Source organism: Anarhichas minor, unplaced genomic scaffold, assembly GCF_050575085.1.
Source record: "Anarhichas minor isolate MPS153535 unplaced genomic scaffold, ASM5057508v1 ptg000026l, whole genome shotgun sequence".
NCBI classification, from domain to species: Eukaryota; Metazoa; Chordata; class Actinopteri; order Perciformes; family Anarhichadidae; genus Anarhichas; species Anarhichas minor.
Window position 1 is genome coordinate 12,734,840 of NW_027466472.1, and position 20,574 is coordinate 12,755,413.

At 43.9% G+C, this 20,574-nt stretch overlaps 2 protein-coding genes across 2 annotated transcripts; both read left to right on the top strand.

Moving 5' to 3' along the window:
• LOC142959255 (extracellular calcium-sensing receptor-like) lies at nt 1-4,710 on the top strand. The gene is made up of 9 exons (XM_076100492.1): nt 1-212; nt 307-601; nt 866-952; nt 1,230-1,499; nt 2,221-2,436; nt 2,518-2,793; nt 3,180-3,407; nt 3,518-3,641; nt 3,797-4,710. Exons 1-9 carry the CDS (start codon nt 103-105, stop codon nt 4,708-4,710), a joined length of 2,520 nt encoding a protein of 839 aa, XP_075956607.1. The 5' UTR covers nt 1-102.
• A 3,734-nt stretch (nt 4,711-8,444) lies between these two features.
• On the top strand, nt 8,445-13,087 carry LOC142959201 (extracellular calcium-sensing receptor-like). Its single transcript, XM_076100410.1, has 9 exons — nt 8,445-8,602; nt 8,697-8,991; nt 9,256-9,342; nt 9,606-9,875; nt 10,597-10,812; nt 10,896-11,171; nt 11,558-11,785; nt 11,895-12,018; nt 12,174-13,087. Exons 1-9 carry the CDS (start codon nt 8,493-8,495, stop codon nt 13,085-13,087), a joined length of 2,520 nt encoding a protein of 839 aa, XP_075956525.1. The 5' UTR covers nt 8,445-8,492.
• The last annotated feature ends 7,487 nt before the right edge of the window (nt 13,088-20,574 follow it).

Consider the following 20,574-nt stretch of genomic DNA (forward strand, 5'->3'; position numbering starts at 1 on the left):
GTCTACCTGATCTTGATTTTGTTCTCTTCCTCCTTTTTCGTATCAGAGTCTTCCTCTCTTTTCTCATCTTGTAAATTAAGGAGACAATTTTATCTTAATGGGATGCACAAGCCTGGTGATGTGGTTTTGGGTGGGCTGTTTACCGTCCACTACACCTCTGTCTTCCCTGAGCTGTCGTTCACCTCAGAACCAAATCAGCTCACCTGCCAAGGGTAAGTTTCACACTCATATAGCAGACAACATGCATGGGTAATTATAAATAATGAATTGCTTTTTAGTGGTGAACCGTGACATTTTATGTATTAGCTTTGACACTGCAGGGTTCAGGCATGCCATGACCATGGCCTTCGCCATTGATGAGATCAACAAAAACTCCCATCTTCTACCTAATGTGACTCTGGGATACAGTCTTTATGACAACTGTGCCACACTTGTAATTGGATTCAGTGCTGCATTGTTGCTGGCTAGTGGTCAAGAGGAGCAGTTTCTGCTTCAGGAGAAATGTTTGGGGACCCCTCCAGTCCTGGGGATTGTGGGTGATTCCATGTCAACATCTTCTATCGCCACCTCTGACATGATAGGTTTATTCAATTTGCCCATTGTAAGTTCACCTTCTTCAGTCTTGCTGTAGCTGAGCTTTTGATGTGCCATATTTGAATGTATTTAGAAATTTGAAATGATAGGACAGGAGATGTACATTAATTCTCAGCTCCAGCATCTCCAACAAGCTTTTATTTGGTAAGAAGGGATCATCTTCATTTAGATTTGAAAAAGGGGAATCGTTAAATATGTGACATTGTTTGCATGTTTCTGCTAATTTGCATGAGAAGTAAAACCTGCGTACATACTATATGTTTCTTTATAGGTGAGTTACTATGCCACATGCTCCTGCCTGAGTGATAGGCGAAGGTTTCCAACCTTCTTCAGAACGATCCCAAGTGATGCTTTCCAGGTGAAACTCTGGCCTAGAAATAACAAATGCAAAATATGTTTCAGTTGAAGTGTATTGAGCTTTAAAACATGCTCTGCCAATTTAAATGCCAATTTTGTATTGTAAAGTAAAGTGCTGTATTTTCTTTGTCCTTCGTTGAGGAAACTATATGAATTTGGGAAAAAGAGTGTAATTAGATCAACTAACTGTAATTTTATTGTGCAACATGAATGAGTATGTTTCCTCTGAATGATCATTCAAACCTCTGCTTTAATCCCCCCGCTCTCTATTCATAAAGGTGCGTGCTATGATTAAGATTCTAAAACGCTTTGGCTGGACTTGGGCTGGTCTGCTGGTCAGTGATGATGACTATGGACTCCATGTTGCCCGAACCTTCCAATCAGACTTGGCTCAGTCTGGTGGAGGTTGTCTAGCTTACTCAGAGATTTTGCCCTGGGGTGAAGACCCTGCTGAAGTAAAGAGGATTGTGGAAATAATGAAGAAATCAACAGCTCGTGTGGTCATTGTGTTTGCGTATCAGATCCACATGATTCAACTCATGGAAGAGGTATCTTATCTTCTCAACCTGGTCTCACTCCCAACATGTCAAATACTGTCACTTGGTCAGTGCCCCTCTGCACATTATACTGATGCATGGAGGCAACCTTTAGCTTCTGTATGCCATGAACCAAGCTTCCAACTAACTCTAATGTAAACCAATCCGCTTCAATATTAGACGCTCAAAGCAACTGATGTAGTATAAAGTGAGTGATAGTCCACTGGGTCAAACAAATACAGAACCTTTACCAAGGAGACCACTGATTGTAACCTGTGTGAAACAAAAAGTCAACGTTGACTTATTGTTTCACGTCAGTCCCGTGACCCAAGTGAGTGAGTCAAGTAACTCATCGGGCACTCGCTAGTCACATGAGTCGTTAATCACTTGGTAGTCACGAGTTGTTAGTCAGTCAAGATAATTTCAACCACAAACTTTTCCTATCCTAACTAAGTGGTTTTGTAGCTTAAACCTAACTTTCTGTTAAGACGTAAGTTTTTTTAAAAAGACACTTTGCATGTACAGAGTGGAAACTGATATTCTGTCCCCGACACGTCTAAAGCTGATGCCAGAGGGGTACCTAGAGTTTCATAGTTTAAATCTTAGAGCCAATGACCAATTATTTAACGAGGTGGGGGAGAGAACGTGTTCATCTCTTTTCTAATTCAGTCCTACAAAATAGACTATATTTGTTGTATGAAAATAAATTAATTTGATTAAATGAAATACACAGGTGGTGAGGGAGAATGTGACAGGCCTTCAGTGGATGGCCAGTGAAGCCTGGTCAGCATTTGCTGTGCTCCAGACCCCACGCCTTATGCCATACTTGAGTGGCACACTGGGCATTGCCATCCGCAGAGGAGAAATACCAGGCCTCAGGGATTTTCTATCAAGAATACGTCCTGACATACATATAAGTAGTAGTAGTAATAATTATGGACATAGCATGGTAAGATTGTAACCTTACAATCAGATCTGTAATTACAATAATAATGTAATTTCTGTTAAGACTGTTTTAAATACATTTCAGGTCATGCAGTTTTGGGAATACACATTTCAGTGTAGATTTGCACCACCTCCAGCAGGTTGGATGGAGGCTGGTGGAGAACTTTGCACTGGACAGGAAGATCTAGAGAGTGGGGGGGCTGAGTTGTTGGATGTTTCTGATCTCAGGCCTGAGTACAATATTTACAAGGCGGTGTATGCCCTGGCGTATGCTCTTGATGACATGCTGCAGTGCAAGCCAGGGAGAGGTCCTTTCAGCAGACACAGCTGTGCCACTTTGCAAACATCGGAGCCATGGCAGGTGTGATATCAGTTTACACTCAAGCTGTTTAGTCTTTGAAAACAGATGCTGTATTTTGAGGTGTAACTGAAATATATTCTGTGGAAAGAAGAAATTATTAACTATGCCATTAGCAGGCCAGTTTGACCCTCCTGGTTGTCTTTGAGCAGAAGACAAAATGTTTCCAGAAGTTGCAAGACAAGATAAAAGTCCCTTTATTTTTTCTGTCAAACATACTTAATCAATGGCAACAGTGGTTGATCAAATTTAGAGAACTATATTTGAAAGCTTGCATGACTAAATCCACAATCTATTACACAGAGCATCTGAAAGCATATGCACAATCAACAACAATATATTTTCATTTGAGTCTCCCCTTCTTTATTTTAATTGTACCCCATTTATAGCTTATGCATTACCTGGAAAAGGTCAACTTCACCACATCATTTGGTGATCAAGTTTACTTTGATGAGAACGGTGATGCCTTACCAATATATGATGTGATGAACTGGCTGTGGCTCCCTGATGGAAGAACTAAAGTTCAGAATGTGGGGCTTGTTAAGAAGTTGGCCTCCAAAGATGAAGAACTCACACTTGATGATGACAAAATCTTCTGGAACTTTGACTCAAATCAGGTTACACCTTTTTATCGTACCTTTTTAATTTACCGTAGTACTGTATGACACACAATAACAGAATCAAACAGTGTAGAATAACTGTGATAAAACTCTTACAATCCTATCAGTCACCCCTGTCGGTGTGCAGTGAGAGCTGTCCTCCAGGTACCCGCATGGCCAGAAGAAAGGGGCAGCCTCTTTGCTGTTTCGACTGTGTACCATGCTCTGAGGGAAAGATCAGCAATGACACAGGCTGGTATCATTATAAAAACATATGTTAAATTATTGAAAATGAATTTGTTTTCGGGAATCTTGCACTTATTGCTTAGGTGATGCACATCCAACGTCAGTGTTCACAGGTGGAAGAGACAATGTCCTTGATGCTCTGTTCCCGTGTTTTCATACAGACTCCATGGAGTGCACCAGTTGTCCAGAGGACTTCTGGTCCAGCCCCCAGCGTGACCACTGTGTTCCTAAGAAAACAGAGTTTCTCTCCTACCATGAGCCTCTGGGTATCTGTCTGACAACCACCTCATTGTTGGGAACATTTATCTGTGCTGTTGTCCTGGGAATCTTCACCTATCATCGCAGTACACCCATGGTACGCGCCAACAATTCAGAACTAAGCTTCTTGCTCTTGGTGTCACTTAAATTATGTTTCCTTTGTTCACTGCTGTTTATCGGCCGGCCCAGGCTGTGGACATGCCAACTGAGACATGCAGCATTTGGGATCAGCTTTGTGCTTTGTGTCTCATGTATTCTGGTAAAAACCATGGTGGTTCTGGCTGTGTTCAAGGCCTCCAAGCCAGGAGGTGGAGCCAGTCTAAAGTGGTTTGGTGCTGTGCAGCAGAGAGGGACAGTTATGGTTCTTACTTCTATTCAGGCAGCAATCTGCACTGCTTGGATTGTCTCTGCCTCACCAGCTCCCCATAAAAACACTCAATACCACAACGACAAGATAGTTTATGAGTGTGTAGTTGGGTCCACCGCTGGTTTTGCAGTGTTACTGGGCTATATTGGCTTACTGGCTGTCCTCAGCTTCCTGTTAGCCTTTCTGGCAAGGAATCTTCCAGACAATTTTAATGAGGCCAAGCTCATCACTTTCAGCATGCTGATCTTCTGTGCTGTATGGGTGGCCTTTGTCCCTGCTTATGTCAACTCTCCAGGCAAATATGCAGATGCAGTGGAGGTTTTTGCCATCCTGGCATCTAGTTTTGGTCTCTTGTTAGCACTATTTGGACCCAAATGTTATATAATCCTGTTGAGACCAGAGAGGAACACAAAGAAAGCAATCATGGGCTGCAGCATCACCAAGACATAAAGCAGCACTTATAACATGCCTACTGTCGTTAATTTACATTAATTTAAGATTGATCTGCTTGTAATTGATCTACATTGCAGCTGTTGTTTTAACATCAGAACTTTCTTTATCCAACATGAAAGAAAAAAGTAGAAGGAAATGGAAAGGAATAAAGCTGTTTATAAAGAACTGAGTCGACCATCAGGATTGCCTCTTTTCTGGTTCTTTACTCTTTCCTGGGATTTAACAGAAACAAGTGTTCTACTGTCTGACCCTCTGGGATAGTTGTACTACCGTCATGTTGACATAATATATGACATACTTTCATTCCACATGGCCTGGCACCAGTATTTTACTCACTTACCCTTTGATTCATCTTTACTCTGTCTGAGATATAGTCCAATCCCTAATTGCACATGCTCCAAAGCCCATCATGCGTCAACCCAAAAAGGCGAACACCATGAACACCATGAACCCTCTAAAAACAAATAATTGTGCCGGGATGCCCAACTTGCTGCGACGCAAATTCAATTTACAGAAATGCCCCTTAACAGGTCCCATGAAGTGACTCCTAGTGGAATGTGTTTGCATGCCTCATGGAGGCTGTAAACCATAGCGAACAAAAGCCAGCACAATAGCGGTTAGTTCTTAAAACACCTTGCGGGAATTACCCAAAATGCTGCACTGTTCATCTACCTTCATTTAGGATTGTACTGCTAGCTGGGTTACTGTAATCAATATTACAGCATTTGGAACTTTATGTTTAGACCTTTTAAGTAACCGAGAGCCCCCCTTGAGGGAGGCTACGGAGAAAGTTTAGCGTACAGCGTGTCATACAATGCACTTCTCAGAAACGAATATAATGAATGCTACACACATGTTATATACCCACTTAACGAAGAGATTATGGGCAAAAATATCATGTAAACCATTGCAGCAGAAGTGAGCTTTTACCATTCACAGGGCCTCGGTGTCCCTTTTAATTACAAGGCCAACACTAGCCAATCACGGTGGGCGGGCATCATATAAATGCGACGGGGATTCCCTTAGCTCCCTCCTGACGTCAAACGCGTGTCCCGCTTCCGGTCTGCCGGACATCCGCCGCTGTGCAGGTATGCAAGAATGCAGCAGCATTGTTATCTCCCGGTCATACTGTTCTGGTGTTATATTGGCTTTCATTATTTTGTAGACTATCTCTGGGGCTCCCCTAGTCCTGTACAGGTGATTCACCTGCGGATCTGTCGCTGCCGGGTTCGAGCGGAACGCCGCCAGAAAGCGGCTACAGCTAACTCGGCTCACGTTCAGGGACGCTGCTGTTTTGTTTACTGGTGTTTTGCAGTTTGAGGTCAGCAGCACCCTTATTTTAATGAGAACAACCTCTTTTTAGCTTGAGCCATGATATGTGTATTCTGACCAGGGATGTTAAGGTCCACTCTGGCCTTTAATTTATATAAATTGGGTTACTGATCACCCCCCCCTGGCTGATCAGTTAACCCGAGCTATTTTTGTTGTTTTGTCTTTTCTTATTTTTTCCTTTTGTTTCATTTTCTTTTGTTTCATTTTCTTTCCTGAGAACCAGACCCTTTTTGTAATTGTGTCCTTTGTCCCTGTAGGAGCTGCCAAGCCAAGGTGGTGGGGTTGTTGCCTCCAGGTGTTGGTGTCTCCCTTCGTGTGCTGTGTAGTTTGGTGTGCCCCTGGTTAGGAACCCTCACGTGTGGTTGTGTGTGTGTGTGTGAGCGTTGTGTACACGTGTGATCGGGGTGCCTCCTCTTTTGGGATCCTCACCTGCACTGGTCCACCTCGCCACTGGTAAGCCGCAGTCATACTCCTCATATGTATACGGCTCTTCTAGTATTTTGTCTGTAAACCGTAACGGTGAATTAATACTGTAATATAATAAAGATTATTTGTTGTATTGGAACCACGTCTCATGCTAATCTGTATAATGAACCTGAATGTCCTATGAATCTTGATACTGTGTGGGAAAAACTTAATCTTTCGGTGAAATTCCTAAGGTGGCGTTGTTGTGCTCCAACTATTGGCTAATGTCCACGTAACTTTAAACGACCTCCCATCTTCCTCTCGCCACACCATTTTACACACTGCAAACACAATTATACAGAAACTAATATAATCAACTAGAAGATCTACCACAATATCACATATATTTCGCCATGACTCGGCGAGCCATGCCCTCCAGACAATGCTACGAACAAAAATCGAACAGCTAACACAGCCGACCAATATATCAGAAAGCACAAGAATTCGACACAGAATCCAGAGATATATTCAGAATTTCTCTCCATGAAACCAGTACAGAGATGTGAGCAGACAAACGGCAGAACAACAAACCGCTTCACCGAAAAAAAACAATTTTGCAGCACCTCACCTTTACGCTGAATCATGTAAAGTACGGCATAATTCTTCGTTTCCCTCCTAAATACACTGTTGCTATGTATTTCCTGTGTTTTTTTAAGTGTTTCCTGGAGGAAGGGGGGCCAGACAAGCCTGGGGGACCGTGGGGGAAGGGAATTCACTTTCGGCTAATCCGTTTTTACGCAGGGCGACGCACGGTGCAGTTTTCTTTTCTTCCGGCTAACAATTCTGTCAATCAAGCACACGTGTCCCCCAATGCATTCCTGAGACTCTGACGCGTCGAACGAGTGATCATAGTCTGAAATTGGCCAATCATAGGCTGAGAAAAGCCTCACATAGACACAGGCAGACGAGAATGGATCTATGGTTCACAGACACAGACAGGGTTTAGAGAGGATTATAGCTCTCAAAATGATGCCAAACTGCTGTATTTGGATAGATTGGAATATTATTAGTGACAAAACAAGTGAAATATATAGTATATAAAAGTACAATGGAACAGCTGGTTCCAAAATGACAATTCTGCTTGACCTCACATGACCTCTCTGTACTAAAACCTCTAACTCTTTTTTGCTTCACTTTATCAAAGCACAAATTAGCAAAGAGACTGACATGTTGTGCTATGATTCTAGGCTTTCGGCTGCATTATTTCAAAGAAATAATATCAATAAAAGTGCTTTTTTTTCAGGCGAACCTGAAGTTTTTCAATTTGAGCTGTGTGCCATCTTCATTTACTATTAACCAGTAACATACACACAATATTTACACATCTGAACAAATCTCACAAGTGTTACCTGTATTATAACATCATTATTAAAATAGACCTTGTAGTTACAGAATTATAGTCTTTTTAGTATGGATATGCAATTTTTGAGCAGAGGCCTAAAAATAGGGACCCAGCAGTTGACCTCTACAGTGACATTAGTTGATGTAAGTAAAAATTATCTTATATTGCTTTCTTCTTGTTTTTCTTTTACATCCACTGAGCTTTCAGAGTTTACCCCTTGATGTGTATTTGAGGTAAAGAAAATCAATAAAAAAAAAAATTAAAGATGAGCTCCAATAGCACAAAAATAATTAAAAACTCAAAAATTAAAGTGATAAACAGACAATACATCACATAATTAATGTGATCACGATGATGTGAGTTTGTCCTGCCTCCCACATGACTGCCTGTGCCCTGACAGGTGGTGTCAAATGATGACCAAAACCACCAAAGGGGATGACACAGACCTGCATATAAATGTAAATAATTGGTCATGAAGCTCAGAAGGGTGAGGAGGGCAGATATGGGGGCATTTCTGGACCGATTTTTGTTCTTGTATGTCTACCTGATCTCGATTTTGTTCTCTTCTTCCTTTTTCATGTCAGAGTCTTCCTCTCTTTTCTCATCTTGTAAATTAAGGAGACAATTTTATCTTAATGGGATGCACAAGCCTGGTGATGTGGTTTTGGGTGGGCTGTTTAACGTCCACTACACCTCTGTCTTCCCTGAGCTGTCGTTCACCTCAGAATCAAATCAGCTCACCTGCCAAGGGTAAGTTTCACACTCATATAGCAGACAACATGCGTGGGTAATTATAAATAATGAATTGCTTTTTAGTGGTTAACCGTGACATTTTATGTATTAGCTTTGACACTGCAGGGTTCAGGCATGCCATGACCATGGCCTTCGCCATTGATGAGATCAACAAAAACTCCCATCTTCTACCTAATGTGACTCTGGGATACAGTCTTTATGACAACTGTGGCACACTTGTAATTGGATTCAGTGCTGCATTGTTGCTGGCTAGTGGTCAAGAGGAGCAGTTTCTGCTTCAGGAGAAATGTTTGGGGACCCCTCCAGTCCTGGGGATTGTGGGTGATTCCATGTCAACATCTTCTATCGCCACCTCTGATGTGATAGGTTTATTCAATTTGCCCATTGTAAGTTCACCTTCTTCAGTCTTGCTGTAGCTGAGCTTTTGATGTGCCATATTTGAAAGTATTTAGAAATTTAAAATGATAGGACAGGAGATGTACATTAATTCTCAGCTCCAGCGTCTCCAACAAGCTTTTATTTGGTAAGAAGGGATCATCTTCATTTAGATTTGAAAAAGGGGAATCGTTAAATACGTGACATTGTTTGCATGTTTCTGCTAATTTGCATGAGAAGTAAAACCTGCCTACATACTATATGTTTCTTTATAGGTGAGTTACTTTGCCACATGCTCCTGCCTGAGTGATAGGCGAAGGTTTCCAACCTTCTTCAGAACGATCCCAAGTGATGCTTTCCAGGTGAAACTCTGGCCTAGAAATAACAAATGCAAAATATGTTTCAGTTGAAGTGTATTGAGCTTTAAAACATGCTCTGCCAATTTAAATGCCAATTTTGTATTGTAAAGTAAAGTTCTGTATTTTCTTTGTCCTTCGTTGAGGAAACTATATGAATTTAGGAAAAAGAGTGTAATTACATCAACTAACTGTAATTTTATTGTGCAACATGAATGAGTATGTTTCTTCTGAATGATCATTCAAAACTCTGCTCTCTATTCATAAAGGTGCGTGCTATGATTAAGATTCTAAAACGCTTTGGCTGGACTTGGGCTGGTCTGCTGGTCAGTGATGATGACTATGGACTCCATGTTGCCCGAACCTTCCAATCAGACTTGGTTCAGTCTGGTGGAGGTTGTCTAGCTTACTCAGAGATTTTGCCCTGGGGTGAAGACCCTGCTGAACTAAAGAGGATTGTGGAAATAATGAAGAAATCAACAGCTCGTGTGGTCATTGTGTTTGCGTATGAGATCCACATGATTCAACTCATGGAAGAGGTATCTTATCTTGTCAACCTGGTCTCACTACTAACACGTCAAATACTGTCACTTGGTCAGTGCCCCTCTGCACCTGATACTGATGCATGGAGGCAACCTTTAGCTTCTGTATGCCATGAACCAAGCTTTCAACTAACTCTAATGTAAACCGATCCGCTTCAATTTTAGACGCTCAAAGCAACTGATGAGTATAAAGTGAGTGATAGTCCACTGGGTCAAACAAATACAGAACCTTTACCAAGGAGACCACTGACTGTATCCTGTGTGAAACAAAAAGTCAATGTTGACTTATTGTTTCACGTCAGTCCCGTGACCCAAGTGAGTGAGTCAAGTAACTCATCGGGCACTCGCTAGTCACATGAGTCGCTAACCACTTGATAGTCGCGAGTTGTTAGTCAGTCAAGATAATTTCAACCACAAACTTTTCCTAACCGGCCAAAGTGGTTTTGTTGCCTAAACCTAACTTTCTGTTAAGACGTAAATTTGTTTTAAAAAGACACTTTGCATGTACAGAGTGGAAACTGATATTCTGTCCCTGACACGTCCAAAGCTGATGCCAGAGGGGTACCTAGAGTTTCATAGTTTAAATCTTAGAGCCAATGACCAATTATTTAATGAGGTGAGGGAGAGAACGTGTTCATCTCTTTTCTAATTCAGTCCTACAAAGTAGACTATATTTGTTGTGTGAAAATAAATTAATTTGATTCAATGAAATACACAGGTGGTGAGGGAGAATGTGACAGGACTTCAGTGGTTGGCCAGTGAAGCCTGGTCAGCAGCTGCTGTGCTCCAGACCCCACGCCTTATGCCATACTTGAGTGGCACACTGGGCATTGCCATCCGCAGAGGAGAAATACCAGGCCTCAGGGATTTTCTATCAAGAATACGTCCTGACATACATATAAGTAGTAGTAGTAATAATTATGGACATAGCATGGTAAGATTGTAACCTTACAATCAGATCTGTAATTACAATAATAATGTCATTTCTGTTAAGACTTTGTTTTAAATACATTTCAGGTCTTGCAGTTTTGGGAATACACATTTCAGTGTAGATTTGCACCACCTCCAGCAGGTTGGATGGAGGCTGGTGGAGAACTATGCACTGGACAGGAAGATCTAGAGAGTGGGGGGGCTGAGTTGTTGGATGTTTCTGATCTCAGGCCTGAGTACAATATTTACAAGGCGGTGTATGCCCTGGCGTATGCTCTTGATGACCTGCTGCAGTGCAAGCCAGGGAGAGGTCCTTTCAGCGGACACAGCTGTGCCACTTTGCAAACATCGGAGCCATGGCAGGTGTGATATCAGTTTACACTCAAGCTGTTTAGTCTTTGAAAACAGACGCTGTATTTTGAGGTGTAACTGAAATATATTCTGTGGAAAGAAGAAATTATTAACTATGCCATTAGCAGGCCAGTTTGACCCTCCTGATTGTCTTTGAGCAGAAGACAAAATGTTCCTAGAAGTTGCAAGACAAGATAAAATTGCCTTAATTTTTTCTGTCAAACATACTGAATCAATGGCAACAGTGGTTGATCAAATTTAGAGAACTATATTTGAAAGCTTACGTGACTAAATCCACAATCTATCACACAGAGCATCTGAAAGCATATGCACAATCAACAACAGTATATTTTCATTTGAGTCTCCCCTTCTTTATTTTAATTGTACCCCATTTATAGCTTATGCATTACCTTGAAAAGGTAAACTTCACCACATCATTTGGTGATCAAGTTTACTTTGATGAGAACGGTGATGCCTTACCAATATATGATGTGATGAACTGGCTGTGGCTCCCTGATGGAAGAACTAAAGTTCAGAATGTGGGGCTTGTTAAGAAGTTGGCCTCCAAAGATGAAGAACTCACACTTGATGATGACAAAATCTTCTGGAACTTTGATTCCAAACAGGTTACACATTTTGTCGTACCTTTTTACTTTACCGTAGTACTGTATGACACACAATAACAGAATCAAACAGTGTAGAATAACTGTGATAAAACTCTTACAATCCTATCAGTCACCCCTGTCGGTGTGCAGTGAGAGCTGTCCTCCAGGTACCCGCATGGCCAGAAGAAAGGGGCAGCCTTTTTGCTGTTTCGACTGTGTACCATGCTCTGAGGGAAAGATCAGCAATGACACAGGCTGGTATCATTATAAAAACATATGTTAAATTATTGAAAATTAATTTGTTTTCGGGAATCTTGCACTTATTGCCTAGGTGATGCACATCCAACGTCAGTGTTCACAGGTGGGAGAGACAATGTCCTTGATGCTCTGTTCCCGTGTTTTCATACAGATTCAGTGGAGTGCACCAGTTGTCCAGAGGACTTCTGGTCCAGCCCCCAGCGTGACCACTGTGTTCTTAAGAAAACTGAGTTTCTCTCCTACCATGAGCCTCTGGGTATCTGTCTGACAACGACCTCATTGTTGGGAACATTTATCTGTGCTGTTGTCCTGGGAATCTTCACCTATCATCGCAGTACACCCATGGTACGCGCCAACAATTCAGAACTAAGTTTCTTGCTCTTGGTGTCACTTAAATTATGTTTCCTTTGTTCACTGCTGTTTATCGGCCGGCCCAGGCTGTGGACATGCCAACTGAGACATGCAGCATTTGGGATCAGCTTTGTGCTTTGTGTCTCATGTATTCTGGTAAAAACCATGGTGGTTCTGGCTGTGTTCAAGGCGTCCAAGCCAGGAGGTGGAGCCAGTCTAAAGTGGTTTGGTGCTGTGCAGCAGAGAGGGACAGTTATGGTTCTTACTTCTATTCAGGCAGCAATCTGCACTGCTTGGATTGTCTCTGCCTCACCAGCTCCCCATAAAAACACTCAATACCACAACGACAAGATAGTTTATGAGTGTGTAGTTGGATCCACCGCTGGTTTTGCAGTGTTACTGGGCTATATTGGCTTACTGGCTGTCCTCAGCTTCCTGTTAGCCTTTCTGGCAAGGAATCTTCCAGACAACTTTAATGAGGCCAAGCTCATCACTTTCAGCATGCTGATCTTCTGTGCTGTATGGGTGGCCTTTGTCCCTGCTTATGTCAACTCTCCAGGCAAATATGCAGATGCAGTGGAGGTTTTTGCCATCCTGGCATCTAGTTTTGGTCTCTTGTTAGCACTATTTGGACCCAAATGTTATATAATCCTGTTGAAACCAGAGAGGAACACAAAGAAAGCAATCATGGGTTGCAGCATCACCAAGACATAAAGCAGCACTTATAACATGGCTACTGTCGTTAATTTACATTAATTTAAGATTGATCTGCTTGTAATTGATCTACATTGCAGCTGTTATTTTAACATCAGAATTTTCTTCATCCTACATGAAAGAAAAAAGTAGAAGGAAATGGAAAGGAATAAAGCTGTTTATAAAGAACTGAGTCGACCATCAGGATTGCCTCTTTTCTGGTTCTTTACTCTTTCCTGGGATTTAACAGAAACAAGTGTTCTACTGTCTGACTCTCTTGGATAGTTGTACTACCGTCATGTTGACATAATATATGACATACTTTCATTCCACATGGCCTGGCACCAGTATTTTACTCACTTACCCTTTGATTCATCTTTACTCTTTCTGAGATATAGTCCAATCACTAATTGCATGCTCCGAAGCCCATCATGCGTCAACCCAAAAAGGCGAACACCATGAACCCTCTTCATGGGCTTGTACATGACTATGAAGAACCCACACTTAAGACTGAATCCTAATAAAGGCGCCGTCACATCCTACGTCTAAAAACAAATAATTGTGTCGGGATGCCCAACTTGCTGCGACGCAAATTCAATTTACAGAAATGCCCCTTAACAGGTCCCATGAAGTGACTCCTAGTGGAATGTGTTTGCATGCCTCATGGAGGCTGTAAACCATAGCTAACAAAAGCCAGCACAATAGCGGTTAGTTCTTAATAGAAATAGAAATAGAAACCCTTTTTATTGTCATATACATATACACATACACGAAATTTGACCAGGTGGCATGAGAGGCCGAAGTCACTCTGTTCCCTCTCCTTGGTACACAGTACGGCATTCAGGGTGGTTCCCCGGGGATGGTTAACTTGCCCCAGTTGTCCGAGATGAGTGAAATGTTGAAGAAGCAGCAACAACAGTTAAATCAACTTACAGAAAGCATTGCTCTTTTACCGAACTCCTAACAGCTCAATCGTGCACCTCGTCAGGGCCCCATCATATGCAGGCGCTGTCAACAGCCTGGTCACTTTGCCAGAGAGTGCGATGGGTTTCGCGTCCCTCCCCACCCTCAGTCCTTGCAGGCTCTGCCACAGTCTGGTAGGCAGTCCCATTCAGCTCAGGCTTCGGAAAACTAGCACCCACCGGACTGCAGAGCCACAGTTCGGTTTGGCCCTCTACTGGCTCCGGGTTTGTTTTATGTGGTGCGGCGGATGCCTCCAAGTTGATGTCCTCGTGTCCACATGTGGATGTGGACATGGGTGGAATTAAGGTGCCTTGCTTGGTGGATACAGGATCCATGGTGTCTACTGTCACAGAGAGCTTCTTCCTCCAGCACTTCGAGCCATGGGGTCAAGAACGACTCCAATCTTGTCACTGGCTGGAGATTAGAGCTGCTAATGGGTTGCCCATTCCCTACATTGGTTACCTGGAGCTAGATGTGGAGCTTTGTGGCAGGTCGATGCCACGCTGTGGGGTGTTAGTCGTAAAGGACCCCCCTGGTGATTTGTCCCGTTGGGTGCCTGGTGTGTTGGGGATGAATGTGATCCGCAGGTGCTACAGAGAGCTCTTTGGGCAGCATGGCCACGCTTTGTTTGACTTTCCCCAGTATCTGGGCCACCAGAGTCTCTCGTGCAGGCGCTGCAAAAGTGCCATTGTGCCAGTGTGCAGGCCCCGTTGGGCAGTGCAGGAAAAGTGAAGATCCGGGTTAAGAAGGCTTGTCGTATCCCAGGTGGCATGATGCAGGTAGTGGCGGCTACCTGTGCTGAGCAGTACTCGGGTGCCACTGTGTTGTTCGAACCCCCTGACACTGGCTTACCTGCTGGGTTGCTTGCGTCACCTGCCTTGGTTCGTGTGATAAGAGGCACGGTCAACATACCGATTGTTAATGTAGGCTCCACTGATGTGTTGTCAGTCTGCCCACAGGAGTCATAGAGAGGTCATCTAGTGTAGCCACAGTGGCATCTCAGTCTGTTTGTCCAACGTTGAATGACCAGCTGGAGGCTATTGACCTGTCTTCACTGTCCGCTGAAGAGAAGGATCAGGTGAGGTCCCTTCTTGGGAAGTACTCCTCAGTATTTTCTGCTTATGAGGGGATTTGGGTTGTACCAACTTGATAGCCCATGGCATTCCGCTCTTGGATGACATCCCTGTAAGACAACGCTACAGGTGTATCCCTCCATCAGAGTATGAGGTAGTAAAAGAGCATATCAATCGGCCACTGGAAACGCAGGTAATCAGGGAGAGTAGCAGTCCCTATGCTTCCCCCATCGTTCTGGTAAGGAAGAAGGATGGTAGTCTGCTCCTGTGTGTTGACTACCGCCAACTTAACAGCAAGACCAGAAAGAATGCTTTTCCTTTACCTCGTATCGAGGAATCCCTGGATTCACTGACAGGTACTCGCTGGTTTTCCACCATGGATCTGGCCAGTGGGTACAACCAGGTCCCAATGGCTGAGAAAGACAGACCCAAGACAGCATTTTGCAGCCCATTTGGTTTGTTTGAGTGGAACCGCATGCCCTTTGGGCTCCGCAACGCCCCCAGCACCTTCCAGAGGTTAATGCAGCATCTATTCGGTGACCAATAGTGCCAGTCACTACTTCTCTACCTTGACGACATTGGGGTTTTCTCTTCCTCAGTAGAACAGCATCTGGAGAGACTGGAGGTGGTGCTGGGTCGGCTTCAGCAGGAGGGTCTTAAGGCGAAACTCTCCAAATGTGCATTTTTCCAGCAGGAAGTGCATTACTTGGGTCATGTCATCTCGGACAAGGGTGTCTCCACCGATCCGAGCAAGATCGAGGTGGTGGCTAACTGGCAGCCGCCTTCTACGGTATCTGAGCTGCGGTCTTTTCTGGGGTTTGCCAGCTATTATCGTCCCTTCGTAGAGGGCTTTGCCAAGCTGGCAGCCCCTCTCCATAAGCTGGTGGCAGAGCTAGGAGGCACCAAGGCCAGAAGGAGGGCAGGGCCAGACGTTCTTGAGAAGTGGACAGAGGAGTGCCAGCGTAGCTTTGGTGCGTTAAAAGCCAAACTCACCACTGCACCTGTCCTGGCTTATGCTGATTTATCCTTGCCCTTCATTCTTGAGGTGGATGCGAGCTTTGGCGGGCTAGGGGCGGTGCTCTCACAGGAGCACGGAGGTAAAGTTAGGCCGATAGCATATGACAGTCGAGGTCTGAGACCCAATGAGCGCAATATGCAGAACTATAGCTCGATGAAACTCGAGTTCTTGGCGCTTAAGTGGGCCATGACCGAGAAATTCAGGGAGTATTTGCTGGGCCACAAGTGTCTTGTTTACACCAACAACAATCCATTGAGCCACTTGTCGTCTGCTAAACTTGGTGTGACTGAACAGCGGTGGGCGGCCCAACTTGCATCCTTTGACTTTGAGTTAAAGTACAGGTCAGGGAGAAGCAATCAGAGCGCTGACGCCCTATCCCGGCAGCATCTACCAGGTGAGCAGGACATGGAAGCCATGGTCCCTGGCACCTTGCTTCCGGAACCGTTACAGCGAGCATTGCAGTTGGGGAAGGTTGAGGCAACCCAGGCTGCTGTCACAGTCTTGCCTAATCGCACACTGTCTGACATTTGTTCTCTCCAGCAGGCTGACCCAGTTATCCAGGCAGTCTCGTTGTTCTGGAGACAGAAGCAGCGTCCTAACCATGAGGAGCGGAAACATTTATCTCAGCCCGCATTGGTGCTGCTCCGACAATGGGACCGCCTGGTTGAGCAGAACGGGGTCCTTTGTCGCCGGATTATCTGCCCTGATGGTGCAGTGGCAATGTTCCAACTGCTGCTGCCGGCTGTCTTAAAGAATAAGGTTCTAACAGGGGTTCATCAAGACCACGGCCATCAAGGTGTGGAGAGAACGTTGCCCCAACCAGCTACTCGTAGCTACTTGGGGCATTTATTGGCTTCACGGCCTAATGAGATTTTAGCCATTGACTATACTTTGTTGGAACCTGCCCATAATGGATTGAAAAATGTTCTGGTGATGACAGACGTTTTCAGTAAATACACACTGGCTATTCCCACCCGTGATCAACGTGCCTCTACAGTGGCACAGGTTTTGGTCGCAGAGTGGTTTTTCAAGTTTGGTGTTCCTGCCCGTATACACTCAGACCAGGGCCGCAACTTTGAAAGTTCCCTGATCCAGCAGCTGTGTGGTCTTTACGGCATTGAAAAGTCTCGCACCACCGCCTACCATCCGGCCGGTAATGGGCAATGCGAGCGTTTCAATAGAACTGTCCACAACTTCCTGCACACTCTACCTGTCTCTCGAAAGAGAGATTGGAATTCTTGCCTGCCGCAGGTACTATACTGTTACAACACCACTCCTCATCAGGCAACCGGTGAATCCCCCTTTTTCCTCATGTTTGGTCAAGAACCCAGGCTGCCGGTCGATTTCCTGCTGGGCAGAGTTCAGGATCCGGTGGAAGGACTCAGCTGCAGGTAGCCTTTGAAGGGGCTAGGGAGAGGTTGAGGTTGAGGTTGGCGGCAGAACCTCGAAAGAGAAACTATGATCAGCATGTTCGAATTGCGCCTTTGAAGAAAGGTCAGTTGGTATTGTTGAGGGATTTTAGTGTGAGGGGACGTCATAAAATCCAGGATCTGTGGTGTCCTGTGGTGCATAGAGTCCTGAAGGCACCTAAGGATGGTGGCCCAGTTTACACCATTGCGCCTGTGGACGACCACAGTAAAACCAAGCAAGTCCATCGTAACCGGCCATCTTCCCAGATCAGTAGAGAGAATCGCAGACAGGCCTGCAAATCCCCCTGGTCCGGTGTGCAATGTAATGGTTGCTGCGTTCAGGCCCTGGAGTTAGTTCAAACTATTTTTAGTCTTGTCTGCTCCATCGTCGGGGCGACGATTCAAGAAGGAGGGGTAGAATGTAGCAGAAGGGAGCTTTTACCATTCGCAGGGCCTCGGTGTCCCTTTTAATTACAAGGCCAACACTAGCCAATCACGGTGGGCGGGCATCATATAAATGCGACGGGGATTCCCTTAGCTCCCTCCTGACGCTTCCGGTCTGCCGGACATCCGCCGCTGTGCAGGTATGCAAGAATGCGGCAGCATTGTTTCTCCCGGTCATACTGTTCTGGTGTTATATTGGCTTTCATTATTTTGTAGACTTTCTCTGGGGCTCCCCTCGTCCTGTACAGGTGATTCACCTGCGGATCTGTCGCTGACGGTAGCTATGCTACATGCCCTCCTCCCCCCTTCTGGAGCCGACGAATATTGCCTGACCGGGGACTTTTGGTTAGGTTCGAGCGGAACGCCGGCAGAAAGCGGCTACAGCTAACTCGGCTCACGTTCAGGGACGCTGCTGTTTTGTTTACCGGTGTTTTGCCAACGGCCGTGTTCGACTAACGGCTTTGGCCTACTAGGTTCGTCTACTCTACAGGGTCTGACGCTGCTATTGTCAGCACTGCGCCCCTGTCTTGTGCTGTTTGAGGTCAGCAGTACCCTTGTTTAAATGAGAACAACCTCTTTTTAGCTTGAGCTATTATATGTGTATTCTGACCAGGGATGTTAAGGCCCACTCTGGCCTTTAGTTTATATAAATTGGGTTACTGATCACCCCCCCCCCCCCCCCCCCCCCCCCTTGGCTGATCAGTTAACCCGAGCTATTTTTGTTGTTTTGTCTTTTCTTATTTATTTTTTTGTTTCATTTTCTCTTGTTTCATTTTCTTTCCTGAGAACCAGAGCCTTTTTGTAATTGTGTCCTTTGTCCCTGTAGGAGCTGCCAAGCCAAGGTGGTGGGGTTGGTGCCTCCGGGTGTTGGTGTCTCCCTTCGTGTGCTGTGTAGTTTACACACTGCAAACACAATTATACAGAAACTAATATAATCAACGAGAAGATCTGTTAGGTTCAAGGAACCTCTAGACTGTGGGGAAACCTCATGTAATCCAGCCGCTTACACAAAGAGAACCGGTTTCAATTATAAACAAAGCATTTAATACATCTCATGCTTTACAGTTACACCGAATATGACCTGCTCACCCCAAATAACGTTACCACCCACCCAGTGGTACAGGAGCAAGAGGCCGGAATTTCTTTATCCCCCGCCTTACATAGTTCAAAAAACCTCCCATAATGTCCGTAGTTCCTATTGGCTAAATCCAGTTGGCTCCTCCTCCTCGCAGGACCCTCGCACGGGTATGACCTGTAATTGCCTGTCTAGAAATCTATCTGTCCCTTACTCCCAACATACTATTCTTTACAGTTTAAAACATTCAATGACTGTCTTTTATGGCTTAACACTTCTATGGTAAACATTCTATATAAAGATAAAGATTTGCAACTTTTGGCAAAAACTGTCACAAGTTTCACAAGCAAATATAAAGGTGCTACTAAGATACACTTCTAACTACAAATTACTAAAACACTAAAACCTAAAACACTTCTACAATTATGAATCTTCTAATTATGTATTCCAAGACACTTCTAATTATGATTTCTTATTAATGAATCATTAAACACTTCTATTATAATTTCTTAAAACATAGTTCTAAACCCAAATTTCCTACAGATCTACCACAATATCACATATATTTCGCCATGACTCGGCGAGCCATGCACTCCGGACAATGCGACGAACAAAAATTGAACGGCTAACACGGCCGACCAATACATCAGAAAGCACGAGAATTCGACACAGAATCCAGAGATATCTTCAGAATTGCTACGTATTTCCTGTGTTTTTTTAAGTGTTTCCTGGAGGGAGGGGGGGAAGGGAATTAAAACCTTTTTTTGCATGACTTTATCAAAGCAAAAATTTGCAGAGACTGCTGACATGTTGTGCTATGATTTTAGGCTTTCAGCTGCATTATTTCAAAGAAATAATATCAATAAAAGTGCTTTTCTTTCAAGCGAACCTGGAATTTTTCAATTTGAGCTGTGTGCCATCTTCCTTTACTATTAACCAGTTACATATACACAGTATTTACACATCTGAACAAATCTCACAAGTGTTACCTGTATTATAACATCAAATTTTTAAAATAGACCTTGTAGTTACAGAATTACAGTCTTTTTAGTATGGGTATGCAATTTTCGAGCAGAGGCCTAAAAATAGGGCTAGGACCCAGCAGTTGACCTCTACAGTGACATTAGTTGATGTAAGTAAAAATGATCTTATATTGCTTTCTTCTTGTTTTTCTTTTACATCCACTGAGCTTTCAGAGTTTACCCCTTGATGTGTATTTGAGGTAAAGAAAATCAATGAAAAAAAAAATTTAAGATGAGCTCCAATAGCACAAAAATAATTTAAAACTCAAAAATTAAAGTGATAAACAGACAATACATCACATAATTGATGTTATCACGATGATGTGAGTTTGTCCTGCCTCCCACATGACTGCCTGTGCCCTGATAGGTGGTGTGAAATGATGACCAAACCCACCAAAGGGGATGACACAGACCTGCATATAAAAGTAAATAATTGTTCATAAAGCTCAGAGGGTGAGGAGGGCAGATATGGGGGCATTTCTGGACCGATTTTTGTTCTTGTAT

Bases quoted from the DNA above. Each gene is read 5' to 3' on its own strand.
- LOC142959255 (XM_076100492.1), top strand. From the start codon at position 103: ATGCACAAGCCTGGTGATGTGGTTTTGGGTGGGCTGTTTACCGTCCAC. The intron at 602-865 runs GTAAGTTCACCT...GTTTCTTTATAG, and splicing joins GTTTATTCAATTTGCCCATT to GTGAGTTACTATGCCACATG. The intron at 3,408-3,517 runs GTTACACCTTTT...CAATCCTATCAG, and splicing joins GGAACTTTGACTCAAATCAG to TCACCCCTGTCGGTGTGCAG.
- LOC142959201 (XM_076100410.1), top strand. From the start codon at position 8,493: ATGCACAAGCCTGGTGATGTGGTTTTGGGTGGGCTGTTTAACGTCCAC. The intron at 8,603-8,696 runs GTAAGTTTCACA...TTTATGTATTAG, and splicing joins AATCAGCTCACCTGCCAAGG to CTTTGACACTGCAGGGTTCA. The intron at 11,172-11,557 runs GTGTGATATCAG...CCCCATTTATAG, and splicing joins AAACATCGGAGCCATGGCAG to CTTATGCATTACCTTGAAAA.